The 18,908-nt window shown below is 40.1% G+C and overlaps 2 protein-coding genes across 3 annotated transcripts in view; one reads left to right on the top strand and one right to left on the bottom strand.

Moving 5' to 3' along the window:
• Positions 1-14,573, top strand: part of CTNNAL1 (catenin alpha like 1) — a 58,714-nt gene extending 44,141 nt beyond the window's left edge. Inside the window, exons 12-19 of the mRNA XM_033004309.2 lie at positions 5,311-5,348; positions 8,603-8,653; positions 8,750-8,904; positions 9,655-9,703; positions 10,519-10,575; positions 10,683-10,802; positions 13,015-13,098; positions 13,196-14,573. Coding sequence (XP_032860200.2) covers positions 5,311-5,348; positions 8,603-8,653; positions 8,750-8,904; positions 9,655-9,703; positions 10,519-10,575; positions 10,683-10,802; positions 13,015-13,098; positions 13,196-13,357 — 716 coding nt within the window. The 3' untranslated portion in view covers positions 13,358-14,573. The remainder of the gene's footprint in view (positions 1-5,310; positions 5,349-8,602; positions 8,654-8,749; positions 8,905-9,654; positions 9,704-10,518; positions 10,576-10,682; positions 10,803-13,014; positions 13,099-13,195) is intronic.
• Positions 14,435-18,845, bottom strand: ABITRAM (actin binding transcription modulator). Of its 2 annotated transcripts, XM_042798267.1 has the most exons (7): positions 18,760-18,845; positions 18,614-18,665; positions 16,287-16,346; positions 15,741-15,870; positions 14,936-15,012; positions 14,795-14,864; positions 14,435-14,726 (listed from the first exon to the last, which is right to left on the bottom strand). In XM_042798267.1, the coding sequence occupies exons 1-7, from the start codon at positions 18,818-18,820 to the stop codon at positions 14,598-14,600; spliced, it is 579 nt and encodes a 192-aa protein (XP_042654201.1). In that variant the 5' UTR covers positions 18,821-18,845; the 3' UTR covers positions 14,435-14,597. The 2 variants fall into 2 exon arrangements, with proteins under 2 accessions (XP_042654201.1, XP_042654202.1); XM_042798268.1 differs by lacking the exon at positions 16,287-16,346.
• Positions 18,846-18,908: the final 63 nt, after the last annotated feature.

The raw sequence follows: 18,908 nt of genomic DNA, 5'->3' as shown, positions 1-18,908 counted from the left end.
TCTTGCAGCTATGTGTTTCTTTCAGTCTTCAAGGTATAATTGCATACAGATAGAATGTAATATATACTAATACTGAATGTCTTGTATTTTTAAGAAAATCGCTCAGGTTTAAAAGTTTAGATTTAGTTAAATACAGGGACATCGTTTTTTTGTATCTAAGATACAGAAAAAGTAAATCTTTATTCAGGTTAGATGACACTTTATCAGTGATACAATACTTCATCTTACTATTAATGTGAGACCTTTTTTTCATTTTTAGAGTTTATTTTGTCAGTTTAAGTTTCTGTACTTGATCAGGTATTTGTGTAATCAGTCCTTTTCTGCCAGCTTTGTTGTGAGGACAGTAAACAACCAACCATGGGGCAGTAATGTCTGAAACTGTTGCTGCTGGTTGCTAGATGAATCTGTGTCTGAGCCTCAAGACTTGTAAAAGGAAAACATATATTTAAATGCTGAGTGGGTTTACAATAAACGTGTGTAGCTCAGGTTAATGGGAATTTGAGGCGTTTGAGAAATGCATGATTGTTATTCTGCTTGTTCTTCCACCTTGGTCTGGAATGCCATATAAAGATGTGTTGCAGTCAGAGATCCTGTTTATGGGCCTTTTAAATTTCAGTGAGCTTTTATTTGTTTGGGGAGCCAAGGACATACTGACTTTCTTTAAATATAGCATTGAATTTTATATAACACAACTTAAAATATGCTATTACTCTAATATTAATGCATTACAATAAATTTGGAATTTGCAGAGCTGATCATTCAATATTTGATTTTTTTTCCATACTCATGCAGTGGTCCAGCAGGGTTGAATGATAACCTTTTTATATATCTATATATGTGTGTGCATGTGTGTGTATGCGTATATATATATGTATATATTACTGTATTTTAAAATAATCGGATGAGAATCATGCAGCCAGAGCAAAGCATATACTTGGCTCTCCAAACAAATAGTTCTTGAAGTGTCGTGGCATATTCCCCAGCCTCTCCTGTAGTTAGTAACCTTCTCTTCTCTTGTGGCTGTTGACAGCAGATAACAGACATTTTCCACAAGTGGTACTTTCCAATTTCTTTCAAGCGTCGTTTCACCAGGCAACCCAATGCCGGTGCTTAAAGGAGAGAGCAGAATGGGTAGGTGCTGCTGAGCATGCTGGAGACTGTAGCGTATGCGGGCCTGGGTGCAGTGAGGACTTACCTTCTCCTGTTTGGCATAGCCAGATGAGTCTGTTCTTTTTAGCATGTTTTGTTTCCTCAGTCTTTCTTTCAGCATAAAGCGTTCTGATACCACAGTTGATACGGTGGTAAGCATAGCTTGTATTCCTTGTGTGGCCTTGGGTGCGTTAGGTCTTGTATTGCCAAAACAATGCTTAAGAAATTTTGTCTCTGTTTTCCTTGTCTCATGGCCTGGTCTAGTATGGGACTTCTCTGTGAATCCGGATTGTTTCATATTAACTGTCAATTATCTCCTTAGAAATAATTTGGTCTCCTATATCCACATGTCTTCAACAAAGTTTTCCTCTGTACTGTGGGCTAATCTTTTTTTATTTGCTTGTTTTTCTTGTTGGATTTCAGAGTGAGTCTTGTCAAAAAAAGGAAGAGAAAAAAATGTCACCCAAAACCCCCTACCTTTTTACTTCCAGAAGATACCCTAAAGTTACCTTGCCACTTTCAACATTTTTTTTCTCCTAGAAAACATGACTGATGACCCAATAAATAAATTGGACTATTTGTCTGCTAACAGATTATAAGAGTGGCATTCACAAAACTTTTGCCTCCAAACACAGTGACGTTTCACAATCTTTTATAAAATTTTATTATTCTTGTAACTCATGATACTTGTATTAATGTTGAGATTGGTAAAAGTGTCTTTATTTTACAGACTAAAACGTATCAAGTGCTTTATTTCTAGTAGAATTGTGATTGTGTGTAGCAAAAGATAGAATTACAGTAAGAAGGTATATATTTTTATTTCTCCTCAGTTTAAAAACTTGTATTTTTGTACTACCAATTTAAATGTTTAGCTTTGTTAGAGAGTTCAAGAATACAGCTTAAGAGGCAAAAATTGAATGGTGACTAAATGTGCTGGACACATCAAATAAAAGAAGCGTTTTTCTGCTTACACTAGATTCACGTTGTTTATACTGGTTGAATTATTTTTATGAGCAATTGCGTAACTCCTTATCCAGTGTTTCTTTCGTATCAGCAAATTAGGTATTTCTCATACCGAGGTTCAAAACTCACATGGTAGAAATCCAGATTAAGCTTGGAAATGAAGCAGTATGTTACTCAATGTTAATGTAATCGCATCAGATCATGCCCCAGTTGAAATGGGCTTGTCTTGGGGAGGGGGGTGCACATGCACATAGGGGTGGGGGAGGTTGGTGAACACATTACAGCCCAGTAACCCTCCCGTGTACTTTGAAAATGTCTCTGTGTTATGCAGAACTGTACAGTGAGGTAGAGTTGGCCACCTTTTGCTTAATTCCAAACCACTTCCTAGTCCAGTGTTGAGGATGCCCATTCTGCACGGTGTTGGTGTTGGAAACGTCGCGTGGCTGGTCTGGGCTGAGGAGAGTGACAGGCTTCTCTAGAGCCTGGCTCCTGTCAGCTGGGAGATTTGGTTCAGCCTGCGAAGGGATCAGTTTGTTCCCAGAATTACTAATTTAGGTTAGATACTTAACTTTGAGGCTCTCGCACTTTGAGATGAGTCACCTAACAAAAGTACCTCTCTTTGATCCAGTCTGTTGGATGACAGCCAATCTTTTTTTTTTTTTTTTTTCCCCCTAATTTTTTGGTTTCAACATGCTGGAAAAGAATGTGAGTAATCCCTGGATTTCTCCCTTGTAACTTGGTGAGAAGTGAGAGTGTGATTTATAAAAATAACTTCCTTTTCTGCCCTCCTCTTTTGTTTTGCCCATTTGATTGAAGAGGAGTTAAATGACAATGAGAATTTGGGAGGGCCATAGTTGATGAACAGGGGAAACAGATCAGAATTTAGAAATTAGAGTTCTAGAAAGAAGGGTGAAGCAGGGATGCAGCCCTGGTACTCTCAGATAAGAATTGAGGTCAGAAGCAGGATATATTAGTTGAAATAGAGATGTTTGGGAGGAAAAACATGATTGGAATGACTGGAAAGTGGAAAATTGGAAGACGAAGAGGTTGAAATAATAAAAATTAATTTTAAATGAAAAAAAAAAAGGAAAAACATGTTAGAGAAAACATTGGGAAAAACAAAGGCAGACTTGAATAAATAAGAGGAAGATCATAATATGGCAAAAAGCCTTTTGCTACTGTAACAGGGATCTGACTTACAAACTAAGGAAATTAAATACCTGAAAAAAAAATAAAAAGTATTCTGATAATGGAATCAAATATAAATTCTGTGATTATACTGATGTGATTAAGTATTTTCTGATTAAGTAGGATTATCTATCTGAGTTGATTGTGCTTTTGAAATGTCTGAGATCTGTGGGTGCCGTGGAGATTTTGTGTGTGTTTTTTGGTTTATTTGTTTTGGGGTTTTTTAAAAATATTCCAAGAAATAAATGGTGAGATCCTTCCTTTTTCTGAACATGGTGAGCAACTAAACCTTGCAAAGACAAATAATGGGAATTGGTTGAAGTGCAAAAACAATTTTTTTTTTTAATTTCTGTTTACCACCTCTTCCCATTTGGTTTCCATAATTCTGAATGCCCACCTTGCGTGAGCAAGTAGTATGACCTCTCAGTATGCATTTGTATTCCATTTGTTATGTCAAATCTTTCTGTGTTTGAACATTTTTTTTTTTTAACACCGTGCAGCAGGTTTTTACATAGCACCAAGGAGATCTTTTATGCTACAGCATTTTAAACTTACCAGTTAGCTTTTGTTCTTGGTAGATCTTACATGCTTTCTTACATGCCCTTTAACTGATGTTTTGATACATAGGTGGTTGTAAATCACTTCTCATAATTTCTATCAGTCTTTAGTGAGAAATCTTGCTTGGATGCATGTTTGGGAAATTAATATCTGAATAACTCTGTATTCTAAAAAAAAATAGGTAGCTTGTGCCCTGTTAGCTCATTTCATCTTTTGCAAAACTGGGTCAGGAAAGGAAGAGGGGATTTTAGAAAGGAGGAATTACTATTTTTTATACTTGTCAAGAGGGTTGAGGGACACTTGTCAATTTACTGAAATTTGGGTTTTAGGAGTCAGTTGCCTAGACGTGGAGCTCGTGATTTTTCTGTGGTGTCAGGAGATGAAGAACATACTTTCAAAAAATCATGAATACACAAGAGAACTGTCTGCTGAGGACTCTGAGTGGAATTTCTCTAGGAGCTTATATAAAAGGAAGAAATAGCAATTTTAGGGAGGGCTTTGTTGCTTGTCCTTTGTATGTTGAGATGCATCATCCCTATGCAAACCTGGTACCAATATCCATTACAGTAGCCTTTTGTTTCTTCAGGTAAAATGTATTTTTCACTAGCTCTCAAATTTTTTATTAATGTTATTTAGCAGACTTCTCTCATGAATCTATTGTAATAAATGTAATTCTTCACATATAATTAAGTCTTCTGGTAACTGGAACTCTAATCCTAGGCTGCTAGCCCAGGCACTGTTTCCTCTGCCAATAAACTTGTCTTATCTACTTTTAGGTAACACTTGAAAGGATTTTTTTTTTCTTTTTTTCTTCATTTGTTTTGCTCAGACTTGGAATATATGAGGTACCTGGGGACATAAGAAATAATTCAATAAGTGTGTAACATACTGTGGAACTTTTTTTCTTTATAAAATGCAGTTCACATGGGATATGTATAGTACAGTACAACCTGAGGGGTTTATTTGCATTACTTAGAAAAACCTGCCTAGGTATTTCTCACTAGTCACATTGCCTACTCCAAATTTGAGACCACTCAACCCATGCCAAGAAAAGTGTTACACAAAGCTACCGTTGTATGTTCTGTACTTTGCAACAGAATGAGTGCATGTGGCAGTAGCTACTCAGCCACTGGAGGGAGTTTCTTTACTCGTTTGTGGATTACATGCAGGGGACTAGGGATTTTATTGAGGGACCCTTTTCAGAGGAGCTTTCTTAACTGCCAGTTTCTGAGAGCTAAAATCTGAACAGTACAGAGTTCTTGGCTTGTCTCGTCTCTCTTGGGGAGCATGAGACAGAGAGGGAATGCTCTGCAATATTCAAAGAGGATGAATTACAGGTAAGTAATTTGCTTTTATAGTACTGCAATTTAAGGAAGGATTAAGTAAGGCATGTGATCTCATTGATTAAAATCTGCATACAAATTTTGGTGTAAATGTGTGTGTTCTTCATAGGAGAGAAGCGTGTCTACCTATCACTGCCCAGACCAGGGGTAAGTTGCTTTTGGGATTGTTGTATTTCCTTTGTATCTGCTATTAACTAATTGACTTCTTTCTGTGTCACACCTTCACGAGGACTTAGCAGTATCTTGGTAACATCCATCCTGATTGGATGGCTGACAGTGAAATACCAAACTTTGTCAATTTATTACATCAACAACAAACATACTGAAAACTAGGACAACTAGTTACATAATATGCTTTAATCCCTTTGATTGTACATGAGCTTTAATTCCTGTTCATTAATACGACATTTTTTACTGTGTACTCTGCTGTCATGCTATATAATAAAAAATTCATTGTTACTGTTAAAACAGTAAGAATACACTGCAACATACTGAAAATAAGTCGCAGTAATCTGATTTTTTTAACGTTGCCTGAGTTGACCTATTTGGAACAAGTAGACAGGATTGAGCCTGTTGTAGGCTATTCAAATAACAGTTCTTGTTTTCTTCTTTGATCTTAAGTGTTTTTAATGCAGTGAAAAAAGCTACTCCAAATGTTCAGGTATAGTTCTGATATTATTAATATCTTTAGCTGATTATCATTGATATTACATTGTTTCTGGTAACATCTGTGGGTTAGGAAACCTCCTAAACCTTGTTAGTATCTTGTAATCAGTCGTTTGATTCACTTGCTACATACTTAATCTTTTTACGGGTAGGAGAAAGGAGAAGAATGATCTCAGAAGGTACAGTGAAGGCTCTAGCTTGCTTCCTTCTCTCCTTGCTTTCTTTCCTTAACCTGTAGTGTTGAGGAATTTGGGTGTGAAATGATCTCATCTCCATGTCTCCTGTTATAGAATTTGTGACTTCAAACACACAATATGCTACTTCTCACCCTTAATGAAAAGAAAAAAGGTCATACATTAAAAATCAAATCTGCAGATTTAAGTGGAATATAATGTAAGGTTGGCTGAGCATGAGTGAATTTCACTGTTACGGAACTAAGTATTGAGGCTGGAAAATAGATTGGTTCAGTGACTTCTGATAGGGTGTTTGTTCCTCACTGGTTTGACTAAGCTACATAGCTTCTGGACTTCAGCCAAAATTTAAAGAGATGTTTGAAGTCAGGTTCTCACGTATTGATTCATATGCCTTTTAAAAATGCTTTCAATAAAAATTTTGTTCCCAGGATTTAAACAGTTCTGCTTTGTTGTTCAGAAGGTCATTGCCTTCTTTTAAATCTTGCAAGATGCATAGATTTGGGGGAGTTATGATTAATATACACTTCGAAAGTAGTCAGGGAATGTAGATTACATCCGTAAGACAGCAGAGTTTCTTCACAGAGTAATTTCTTTGCCAAACTGATGCACTAACCTTTGGAACTGCCTCTCTTCCCCGTGCTGTGTCTCTCAGCACTGCCTCTTCTCTCTCTGCTGCCATCACAGAGGTCTGCTCTGCCTGGCTAATGCCCACGCTGCCCCTGCACAGAAGCCACACTGTTCCTGTCAATCTAAGTGGATTGCAGATTTTGTTACATCTGTTTAATTGTGCTGTGTGCTGGTAATGAGTGGCATCCTAGACCATGCCATGGTTGAGGACAGAGCAGTAGTGATGATTCACATGTGTGCTTAATGCACAGGTATATTTTTCTCTATATTGTTAGGTGCCAAATCATGTTTTAAAAGCGGAATAACTGCTTATCTGATTTTTACCAATTCTCCTACTTAGAAAATGTGAGTGAACACGACAGTGGAGAAATCTACAAATCTGACAGACGTTCTGAGGTTTCTTTAGTTATTTATGGATAGAAAAACATATCTGTGCTAAAGTGCTGGTTTTCTTCAACACCCTTCACTCTGCAGCTTAAATATTTGCCATACCTTGTAGCTCAAAGTTTGTGTTTACATACAAATCTAGTTTGGCTCCATTTTCCTTTCTTCTTTCAAGACTCTGCCTCAAAACCATCATGTCTTGAATTGCATCTCTAATATACAATATGGTGAAACTTAAATGACAGTTAGGAATATTAGTTCTTACACTTCTTGATAAATCAATATGAGATCAGCATTTCTAATACATAGGCAGAATTACAGTGTCTAATCTGGGTAGACATTCATAAGACTCAGAACATTTAAAAATTTGGGGATGGGAGAAGAGAAATAGCGTGAAAGATAACTGAGCAGCAAATTGCGGTAGGAACTTCAATAGCAGTACTTTATTTTTGCTCCAACTCTTGAAGTGAGAGATGGAGACAGCACCTGGAGCTTATTTCTGATGCTGTTCACAATGAATAGTGCTTTATTTTTTTTTTTCCCCCGGCAGGCATTACTGAGCTTAATTTGCCCAAGTACTCCCACTAATGAATAGCAGTTCTTCTCAGATTCTCCAACAAGGATCTGTCCTGCACTCTTGTCATCCAGCCTCCTCCAGCGGCTCACACTGCTCCAAGCTATGACACCATCTTTGTGCTTCCCATTCCCCTGCGCCCCAGTGCAGTTCCTGAACGTGGGCAGTGGCTCCCACCCCTGTTTTGCCGTCTTTGTGCAGGGACAGCACCAGCGCACGAAGTTCAAGCCAGGAACTGCTGCTCTCTGCATACGAATTGATTTGAAACAAATCACATATTACTGTGTATGCGTGTTATGCAGCTGGCAAGCTCTGCCTTATCAGATAGTCTGCTCACATCAGCAGCACTAATTAGTGTTTAATCTGAGCCAATATTTGGCTTGCAGCCAGAGCGTATTGCAAATAGCTCAGGGCTTAAATAAAAGACGAAAACCCATAAAAAGATCAAAGTGTCAGTATTTGTTTCCAGCTGTTTCAACAAGGTGACACAGAACGATGAGCTACACCGTCACACCAGCACTGACATGGGTTGTACTCTAGAGCAGCTTGCTGCTGGCTAAATCGACTTCCAGGTCCCTGTTACATCGGTGTCATCTCTGATAGAAAAATCGGTGCAGTGGTGCTTGATTAAGACTGTTTATTTAGCCCTAAGTATTACTGAGGATTTAGAGAGTAAGGGGAAGAGATGGTAGTGCGTGAGGAGGTGGAGTCTGAGAACTATGGAAGGGGTCTTTTCCTTGAAACTTCGGCATGTCTGTAGGCACAGACCAGGCTTGCACAGGCCATTTCAGGAAGACAGCCAGAACAGGTTCTCAGCTTCTACAGAGAAGTTTGTCTCAACCACTGGAACTCTCCTGCAAAGTCTGCCTCTGATTATAGAGCCACCTCTTATGATTTGTTAGGAAAATGATTACTAATTCCTTTTATTTAAAAATGCTATTTTTTGTTTGAAACAGAAGCATAATGCAAATCTGAAAGCATTAAAGCCAGTCAAGCTAGATACTGAGGTAAGGTGTCATCATTTTAGTAAAAAAACTTTTTACATATTTTTTTAATCTAAAGAATGTATTTTCAAGTGTCATAAATATGTTTACTATTTACAGGAACAGGCAAAAATTGCAAAACTTGGATTAGAATTACATCTGCTCACATCTGATGTGGATTCTGAGACAGAGAAATGGGAGGATCAGGAGAATGAGATTGTGCAGCATGGACAAGGCATGTCAAGTATGGCCTATTCCATGTATTTATTTACCAGGTAATTACACTGTATGCAGCATGTTTTGTTGAGAAGAGCATTAACAGTGTTTATAAGAAATAAGACAACTTAATTTTCAGAGTAGAGTAATTGTGACATTCAGAAAGGAGCTTTATTTTCTACCCTTACACTTTATAAATTCTTATAAATTTCTAAGATTTTTAGTAATAAAATTAGAGGTTTTTTAAAGTGCTAAATATCTGTTTTGTTGCAGAACAACTAAGTATCTCTTGGGTACAGAAAACATTTGAAGAAGCATGTTGATAATTGTTTTCAAAATTAAGGGAATTAAAGCACACTATTTAACTGTAGATTAGAATTACTGATCTTTGCTGTACTGAAAGGTGTTCTTCTGAAACTTCCCCAGGCAATGTCAGCTTTCTTATTTGAAGAATTTAGGGTTGGGGTTTTTTTTTACGAATTGAGGGTTTTTTTTTTACCTACTAGGCCAATAATACTCAGTATGCCAGAGACATAAATTTCTATCCGTGTTCAGCTGATGAGAACTGAACCATTGCTGATTTCCCAATAGTGATCTAGCCACTGAGGTGTTTGAATAATATTTTGAAATGCAGTTCCTGTAGTAAGTTATTGTCGTGCATAGTATCTTCTAAAAGAGTGATATTTTACAGTTCAGTGGTGTGAATGGGGGTGAGAGAGAGACAGAGATACTATAAATTGTGCAAGTAGCTGGCAAAATAATCTGCAGTCTATACATGGCATATATTCTGCTTTCATTATTTCCCACAGGGGAGAAGGACTTCTGAAAACTACTCAAGATTTATTTCATCAAGCAGAGGTAATGTATTTTTAACAAAATAGGAGTTAGACACCCTGAGTGAAGAACAAATTGGAACTTAACTCTCTGGTTCTGTACACATAAGTACAGTGTACCATGAATTGACTGGCAACTGTAGATTTTAATCAGCCTTACTCTGGTACGTACTTTCTGAAAGCTAACTTTTCAGTGTTCCAGTAGCAGCTTAAGACAGCATTCATTAAACTGACAGCTTCCAGTTAAGAGTAGGAATAGCAAACTGGCATTATGGCAAATACAGTGGAATTTAATGCATTAGTAGTAGTCATCGTATCACTTAGCTCAGTCCCCAGTAGTGTTAACAGATACCCCGTCCTAGGTGGAGCAGCAGTACTTTTGTGGGAAAGAAAGAAGATGTAAAAATTTGAATAATACAAACAAAAGGCAAGGGGCCAAATGAAGGAATGTGGCATGATATTTCCAAGATACATGCCCGTGTTGAACGGGAGACTGGTTACCTTTGTCAGGGCAATAAACAACCATGGCAGGTGCCATCTACCCACAGAACTCTTGAGAGCTGCTACAGTGCAAAAAATAATTGGAAGTCCTGGTTTCTTATATGTAAAGGGAAAGACTTTAAACTTTGTTATTCTGGGAGAATGGCAATTTTTAGTGTAGCGTGTTATTTCGGAAGTCATTGCAAACTGCTGACTTGTCAATTATAAATGTACACAACTATCACAAATACTTCCTGCTACCTTTTTGCTTTATAGCATGTTACTTATTAAAACAACAAGGAAAAAGAGCCTCGTCTTTCACTGTGGTTCATTTTGTTACATGCTTTCTCCCCCTTTCAGATTTTTGCTACAGAGGGCACAAAGCTTGCTTCAGCTCTTCATGCCTTTTCTGATCAGGTGACGTATGACCTCTAAAACAGCCATTCATCTTATGACACTGGTGATACTTAATATTGGGAGTCTTTAACACGGAATGATTTTTGTCTTCCTGAAATGCATTTCAGGTGCATGATGATGACAAACCTTTCCTTCTGTTGGAGGCTGAAAAACTGATCTCTATGTGCAAGCAGCTCCAGATAACAGCTAAAGCTTCTGTTCAGGGTAAAAGTGCTACATTTACAAAGGTAAGGTAAAAATTATATATATTCCTGAAAGGAAGACGTAACTTGTTTTGAAATACAGTAACTTAATAATTTATGCTCCTGATAAAATATGAAATGGTTCATGACAGCTGAAATTTTTGGATTGACATAGGACCATAAAAATTAGTAAGTACAAAATTTTATGCTGTTGTGCAAGCATTTTTCTGCTATGCAATATGTCATCATTGCTGTTCCTTATGTAGAAGAGAAATTTACTTCAACTTGAAGTACTGTTTTGCACTTAACATGTTTTGAGAAGCTGATGTGCAAAGTATAGAGAAAGAATGGTAAGAACTGTTCCCCTTGCTGAAAATGTTTTGTCTGCTGGGACATGCCTCACTCATAACTGTAATCCAAGTCATTCACCGCGGTATCTTGTCTCAGGAAGGGATTTCCTTCAGCACGGGTGCTACTGTTTTCTAGCCATTTTTCTTTTTTTTTTCTCCACCCCCCCGCCCTGTCCCCACTACCAGAGAAGGCCTTCAGTGACATTTATCCTGGCCTGACCCCCTCATTCATGCTGAGAGTTTGATAGGAGACAAAATACCCAGCATACATGGAAGCCTGCCAATCAGTAGCTTGGAAAGTATTACTCTACAGGCTTATATGAATGTTTTTAGGGAGCATGGATATCCAAGTTTTATATAACTGGCCCAGTGGCCACAGACGTATCATTAATACTGATGTTTTAAGAATCAGTTTCCCTACCCCTAGATGATCAACTTCAGAGCCTAAGAATCAGTAAAATAAGTAATAGGATTTTTTTCTTTCCTATTACTAAAAGTACTGAAATTATTGTTTGGATTTTGGATTTCACTGTTAGTGAAAGGATTTACAGAAATGTTTCCCAAGACAACGATGTTCCTGGACTGCTCCTAAAAGAGGAAGGTGGAAAGGTGTCTACGGGCTTCCACTACTTTATATTGCTTTTGGCTGCTGAGAACTTTTTTCAAAGAACTGTCAACATGTCCCCCAATGTACCCACTAGATAAAATTCCAGTACCTCTCTATCATGCTGCAACTGAGAATTTTCAGCTGAATGAGATGGAGTAATACTGTATATAGTAATACTGTAATTCACGAGAGTACAGTAATAATACTGTAATCCACTAGAACTTCATTCAGAGAAATATGAACTGTAATTAAGCTTACCTCACTGAGAAAGGACTTCAGTGATCAAAGTATTAATGAAGGTAATATTTATTCCCACCACTGTAATAAATATCGTTACTGATGCTTAACAGAAATGTAACAAATTGCAAACCCCAAAGACTCTATTCCTGAAACACATGCTTGCTTCTCAGTAGGTAGAGAGTCTACCCTAGACTGCCCAGAGTTTATTCTCATATTATTCATATTTATTATAAGTAAATATGTATACAGCTGCCATAAAAGTTTCAGCATTGTTACCAAGAGAAGTAGATCTGCAAACCTTAGCGGGGAAAGGTCAGGCTTTTTGAAGAGCCCCGAGCAGCAGTATGATCAATGTGAGCAAGACCCATTTCTGCGCACCTGGATGTTTGTTTCCAGTGAGCTGTGGAAAAGATGTTTCAGTTTTACAGCAAGGACTGAAACTGGCCAGAGCATCCGAGCCACTCAAACCCAAACTGAGCACCTCAGCACTACAGCTTGGTTTGTTTTACACTCTCTATATAAACTAAATAGGAACTCCAGGCTGTTCATCCAGTGATGTATCACTACATCAAATTAATGTTTGTTGAGGGCCCAGACTTGTGACCTGTGCCAGCTGTTAGACTTGAGGCATAAACTCAAATGCATTAAAATTTCGCTAACTTTTAGTGTAACTTGTACTGGGGCAAGGCTTGAATGATGCATGGCTTTCTGAATCATGCTGGTGGGACATAAGAGGAAAAACATGCATCATACTGAGGTGGGAAGAGCCCCTTTCCAAGACACTTATATTACTGTTTAATATTACATTCTTATTAGTTCCTTCTCCTGGGATGTGTGTCATTCCCTTCTGCTTCCTAGTTCAAGTCTTGGGTTAACAGAAGGGATGCTGTTGCTTTACACGTGCTATATAGAGAAATTCAAAAAAGGTAGGCAAAACCTTTTGATTATAAGGACATCTATTACCTATTCCATCTTGAAATAGATTATAAACTCGTGCATTAAACAATTGCCTAATAAAAGTAATGAGTGGTCTTACTCTGTTCTTAATTGTCTTGTTTAGGTTGATGCATGCATTCTGAAAACAAGGAATGTGATGACTCTCTTATGCCAACTTCTTCCACTTTGCTGCAAATTACTGAGAAAGGCGAGTACTTGACTCGTCTGCAGTATTTTCAAGTTTTTTGGTTTGTCTTTTTTGTTTGGTTGGGGGGTTTTATGACTTTTTTTTTTTTAATTTACAGAATAAAGCAGGAAACGGCTGTCTTAAACCTGCTCCACCATGGAGAGAAGACAGAATACGAACTGGTACAAATGCACATACTCCAGAAAGGAGAGCTGAGACATTTGGCATCAAGTCTTTAGAAAATCATGTAACAAACATGACGTTTTTAGAGAGCAAGTAATTACAGCACTTAGAAACGCAGGAACTCCCATTTGAAAATGACACTTGCTGAATTTTCAATATTGCTTTCATTTGTGGAAAGTCAAATCAGGTTAATTTTAATTAAAACTGTTGACCTTTATCACGTCTAATTAGTAGATGTCCCATTACTTAGCGATTACAACACGAAGTAGTCGATAATTGTTACGTATTTTTATAATGTGAATGCCTTTCCTATGCTCACTATTGATACTAGTTTTGTAATTAATGCTTATGAATGTCTTAATGGATGTTTCAACCCAAAGATGCTGCTAATAGACATTTTATATAAAGAGCCTTGTGCTGCATATGCTATATGTAACACTACTGTTGAAGCGTGCAAAATCATCTCTGGCCTAATTCAGTCTGTATTTGATAAAGCAGAATCGGGCATATGGTCTGAAAGGCTGTGGCTTAAAGCACTGAAACGCTGCCTGAGTTAGGAGTTACACCTGCAGTGAAGGAGCTCTAGGGAAAAAAACCCCTCTTTCAGTAGCTGCACCACCGAATTTTAATCTTGTTGACATGATTCCTATTTCCAAACGTGTATTTCTAAGTGATTAATACTCTTGACTCAAAGCCTTTTACCATCTTCATTTGTAGATGGTAGTTGTTGCTTCCTTTTTTATTAAAACTTACCGAACAGAATTTGGATTGCATGTAGAACCACTGAAGTATTATGTAGACTTTACATTATACCATTTAAAATTTAAGAAAATAGATAGTGATTATGACAAACTTCTGCACAAAGGGCATTATTTTAATTCAGGATGCCATGAAAATACAACCTGGTGTGAAATACTTATTTTTCAAGCTTATCTGCTCTTTCTACACAGGCTTCTGTTGCCTTTTTATTTTCAATTCACCTTTGTCAAACTCCATATTGTGTTAGTTTAGGTAAATTAAGTGACAGCTAAATCATACCATTTTTCTTTATGTATTATGCTTGCAATGAGCAGAAGCAAAGCTGCCCGTGGAACGTAAAATACTCTCCAACAAATCATTCTGTGCTTATTTAAAAACTTGTAGTGCTAGAATTCAGAGAAAAAGAGAAATCAAATTTTAATATACAAACTATTTGAACTGGTTTATTCTTGTATGAATTAAGTGTTCAAGTTCCACTTTTAAAAAGGCGCTAGGCCTTTCAATACCATAAAAGTTACAGTAGACAATAAAAGTAGCTTATTTAGTATCAAATACAAACGATAACTGTATCATTAATTTCATGAAGAGGAATTCCGACGTTTCAGCAAAACTTCCTCGTACTCCTTCTGCGTCAGAAGTCCTTGAGTTATACTCTTGCTTTCTTCAAATTTGGGTAGTACCACTGCGATGTATCCCTCAGTTGATGGCTAAAAAGCAAGACTGAAGTTAGCAGTGAAATAAAAGTTCGAAAATAGAAAGCAAGAAAGTGTCTTACCTTTTCTTGCAGAATAGCGGGATTGCTAAGAATGTTTTCATTCACTTCTATCAGTCGCCCTCGTATACAACTGCGAAAGTGGTTAGATTCAGTAGAAGTGCACGGTATGCCAAGCTAAGAAGAAAAAGGGAAAAACCTCACCTATAAATGGTGTATTCCTCTCCATCTGATGAAGATATCCTGCACAGAGGGGCAAGTTCTGTTAAAAACTGAGCTCCCTGCATTTGAAAAATAAACATACATATATACACTTTTAATTACAGAGGGCTTTTTAAAGTATTGCCATCAGCAACATAAGTTTTGTAAGCTTTTCAGAAGCAAGCAGGGCAGTGTGATAGTTACAGGTCATTGCAAGTTACGCAGCAGTGAAGGGAAGATGCCAACTTAGTTAGGTGCACAAATTGAATAGAAGCTTGTTGGGAGCTTATGAACGGAGTCATGATTAAGTTTCTTGTGGAATAACAGATTTATAGTTTGATCAGATTAAAATCAGGGGAGAGGAGTGAAAACCAGCAACGTTTATTTCAGTGTAACCAGGTTAAACTGTGCATATTGGAAAACCCGCCATGAAGCACACTGAACTAGCCCATCTGCTATCTCTGTCTGTTTGAGAAAAACAATAGTCTCCAGTCCTCGGCCTTTTGGTGGAAAAAATTTTTTTATCCTTTCAGGGATGTTTCCCTCTGTACGCTATGAAAAAAAATTACTAAAAGCAACTGTCAGCTTTGGTTTGAGCAACACTGGAAACCACTGCAACGCTGCAAGACCCCGGCTGGGACAGTTAGGCAGGTACCTCTTGAGAAAGTCTAAATTCTTCAACTGAGGAGGGGCTCTTTTCAAATAAAATGCAAAGGTTAACTTGGTGAGTTTCTAGCCTAGAAAGGACAGAAAGTCTCAGGCAGTGCGAGAGATTAAAATGAAAACTAACCAAACCAACAAGCCATACCCTTTTCGACTTCCCAGAGACCTTATTCTGGAGTCTGCTACAGTTGGCACTGATCTGGTAATTAATGCTTTTAATTGTTTTTCCACTTTGAAGAAGAGGATGGGCTTCTGCCAAGGTGATGACACAGATTCTGCAAAAAAAGAAATATAATTATTACACTGTAGTTGCGAGAAGCCATGCTCTTATGTGCTCTAAGCGAGCTCCACAAACTTCTCTGCCTATCCTGGTAGGATTTTAAACTGCTACTGTCTACTGTATTTGGGCTCCTAATCTAAAATGCTAGCAGCTTACTTTCGCTCTTTAGAGCACACCACTATTCTTCCCTCTGCCGTTTGGCAGGAAAGTTGAGCTGCTTGTTCAGCTTAGTGCAGCGGGAATCACGGGACGGGCACCTGCCAGGCACCGGGGGGAGCAGGGACGGACGGGTCTGGGTGACAGCAGGGGGCTGAGCAGGGGAACCTGAACACAACTGACCTGAGCTAATGAAGGAAAACAGAGGGAAACTGCCAGTTGTGGAGCAGGGACAAATTTTAGTTTTCCACTTACAAAAATGTCAGATACAGGATCAAATCGGACTCACTTTCTTCAGGGCATCTGACTTGACACCTGCTGAGCCAAACTGAATTAAAATTGCATTCTGACCTAAAGGAACCCCCACAGAAAGTGCTTTACTTTGAGTTACTAGACTGGCTCATCAAAAGCAGTACACTTCTCAGTTAAACACAACCACAGCTCTTAAATAAGCTAGAGCTGTTCTACCTGTTGTTGTACCCCATGGGAACATACTTGGTTCACGTTGCTGATAGCCAGATACGACCACCAAGTAATGAATTCACCAAGGTATGCTTTTGTCGGAAAATGTAACACAAGGCAACGTTTCACAGAACAGCTAAAGGCAGTCTGTGGTGAATAGTTACAGCAGCTGAGTCCTTCTGTGATCTGGGCTTTCATTAACCTGCTGCTTGCATTTTATCTTTTATTAAAGGAGGGTTATTTCTTGTCACGAAACTGGAGAGTTTGAGTCAAGCCTGGCTGTAGAGACCAGGCCTATCTTAATCCCTGAGCTAGAACCATGCTTAATGCACAAACAGGCAGGGCCCAGAACTTGCCAACAAATGAACAGAGATGAAGCTATTGTTTGAGAAGAGCTTAAAACCTAGAGCAAGGATGAGGAATCACAGTAACTGTAGAGAAAACCACAGCATGGAGCCGGATCTTTCCCTGCAGATGCTGCATCCATCCCCCTGCATCCCTCTGGCTGCGCAGCTCCCCGCAAGAGGGAGCTGGATCCTGGCAAATGTTCTGCACGTCCCAGCAGCTCAAAGGGACCAGAAAAGCTACCTCCTCTTGACCCCAGCCTCCTTCTACTGGAAAGATAACAAATCATCTACTTGAGCTGTCATCTATTAGAGCCAAGACCTGGCAAAACAAAACATCAACAGAGAATTTTACACTGCTTAGAAATACTGAGCTGAGCCACAGCTCATTGCATAATGTAAATTTTGTTACAGAGCCTTTGGCTGAGCTGCTGTAGAAGCCAAGGGCGCTGATATTTCAGAATTCAAAATAGCAAGATAACCTTACAGACTTTTGAACAAGCGTTTTTACTTCTTTTCCCCCATACCAACAGGATTTAAACTGTTGTTTATACTTGACAATTAGACTAGTAACTGTCTATTTAGCACAAATGTGAGGGTGTCCTTTCTCGCTGTTGCTGTCACACCTGTTATTCCCAGGTACTTGGGATTCTGTTTCCCAAGAACGAGGAAGCGAGCTGCACGCAGGCCCAGAGAGGCCCCTGCACCCAGCACCCCCTGCCTCCCTCTCGGAGCTGGGAACCCCCCGGGAACAGCAAACACCTCCTCATCTTCCCTCAACGCGTGAGCAATCGGTGCTGCCCGGTTTTGTGGGGGCCACAGTTAAGTTCTGAGCTTCCCTCGGGGACTAAACACCCCAGAAAGGCTCACGATGCCACCACCCCCCGCTGCGGGCAGAAGCAGCTTTACCAGGGGGCTGGAGCTGGGGAAGGTAAGGTATGTTATTAGGAGTCCAAAGCAGACAGAGGGTTGATTTATTCCAAATGACTGGATTCCAGCTACATTGAAGTAGAAACAAAGTATGACATTTTATTTCCTATCTTGCGTTCACTGTCTGTAGTACACCAATGTACAATTAAAAGCTATTCATTTGGATACAGAAAAAGGTAAATGTTCAAACTGAGCCAATTTATTTTCTAGAAAACCAAGTTAAAGAGACTACTTATAAATGTCATTATGGAAAAGCCTTTTCAAGTGTTGCTCTTCTGCTACTGAAGGGTCTTGTCAGCAGGAGGGGATGCAGTGACACCAGGGCTGCACTTACAGACGCTCAAGGAGCCTTTTTAAAAATCTGCTGAGCAGCAGGAGGCAGGGGGGGCTAAGAGTCCAGGCTCCTGTTCTTCCTGGAGTAGCAATTAATGAGGATATAAGAAGGCTGAGATGTGTCACCCTCTCATTCCACGCCCCCCCCACCCCCCGGAAAAATCCCGCCTCGCCTGCCCCACCCGAGGCGTTTGAGTAGCGAGCAAGCCGTGCCCACCGCTGCTCCCCGGCAAAGCGGCGGGGGGGGGGGGGGGCTGCGTGGCCCAGCGCCTCGCCACGCCGCTGCGTGGGGCGTGGGGCTTGGGGGGGGGGGGGGGGGGGGGGGGGGGGGGGCGCTGCCGCGTCCAGCCGGGAAACAGCGGCGGTCGCTTCCCTAACGAAAGCCGGCGGCTTCCCAAGCGCCAGGTCCCGGCGGCTCCGGGGGTGACCGCAGGCACCTGTCCCCCCCCCCGTCCCCCCCCCCCCCAACCCGCTCCGTGCCCCCCCGGATCCCCCCCCGGGAGGGCCACTCGCCTGTTGGAGTGCTGCAGCACGCAGAAGTCCTCGCACGGCCGCCCCTTCACGTCTGCAAGAGGCCACAAACACCAGTGACCGCCCCGCCGCTGCCTCCCCGACCCCCCCCCCCCGCCCCAAACTCCTCTCCCCCCCCCCGGCGGTACCTGGCTTGTACCAGCGCGTGAAGTACCGCTCCGCGCCGCCCCCCCCCCCCGCCGCCGCCATGCCGGCCGCCCCGCCCCGCCCCGCGGGCGCGCGGCGATGACGGGCGGGCGGCGGTTCCGGCGGCGGCGGCCCCGCGTCCCGTGTGTCG

This window comes from Tyto alba, unplaced genomic scaffold, assembly GCF_018691265.1.
Source record: "Tyto alba isolate M040663 unplaced genomic scaffold, T.alba_DEE_v4.0 Super-Scaffold_27, whole genome shotgun sequence".
In the NCBI taxonomy this organism is placed as follows: Eukaryota; Metazoa; Chordata; class Aves; order Strigiformes; family Tytonidae; genus Tyto; species Tyto alba.
Note: the sequence above shows the minus strand (reverse complement) of the source record. Positions and strands in the feature narration are given on the sequence as shown.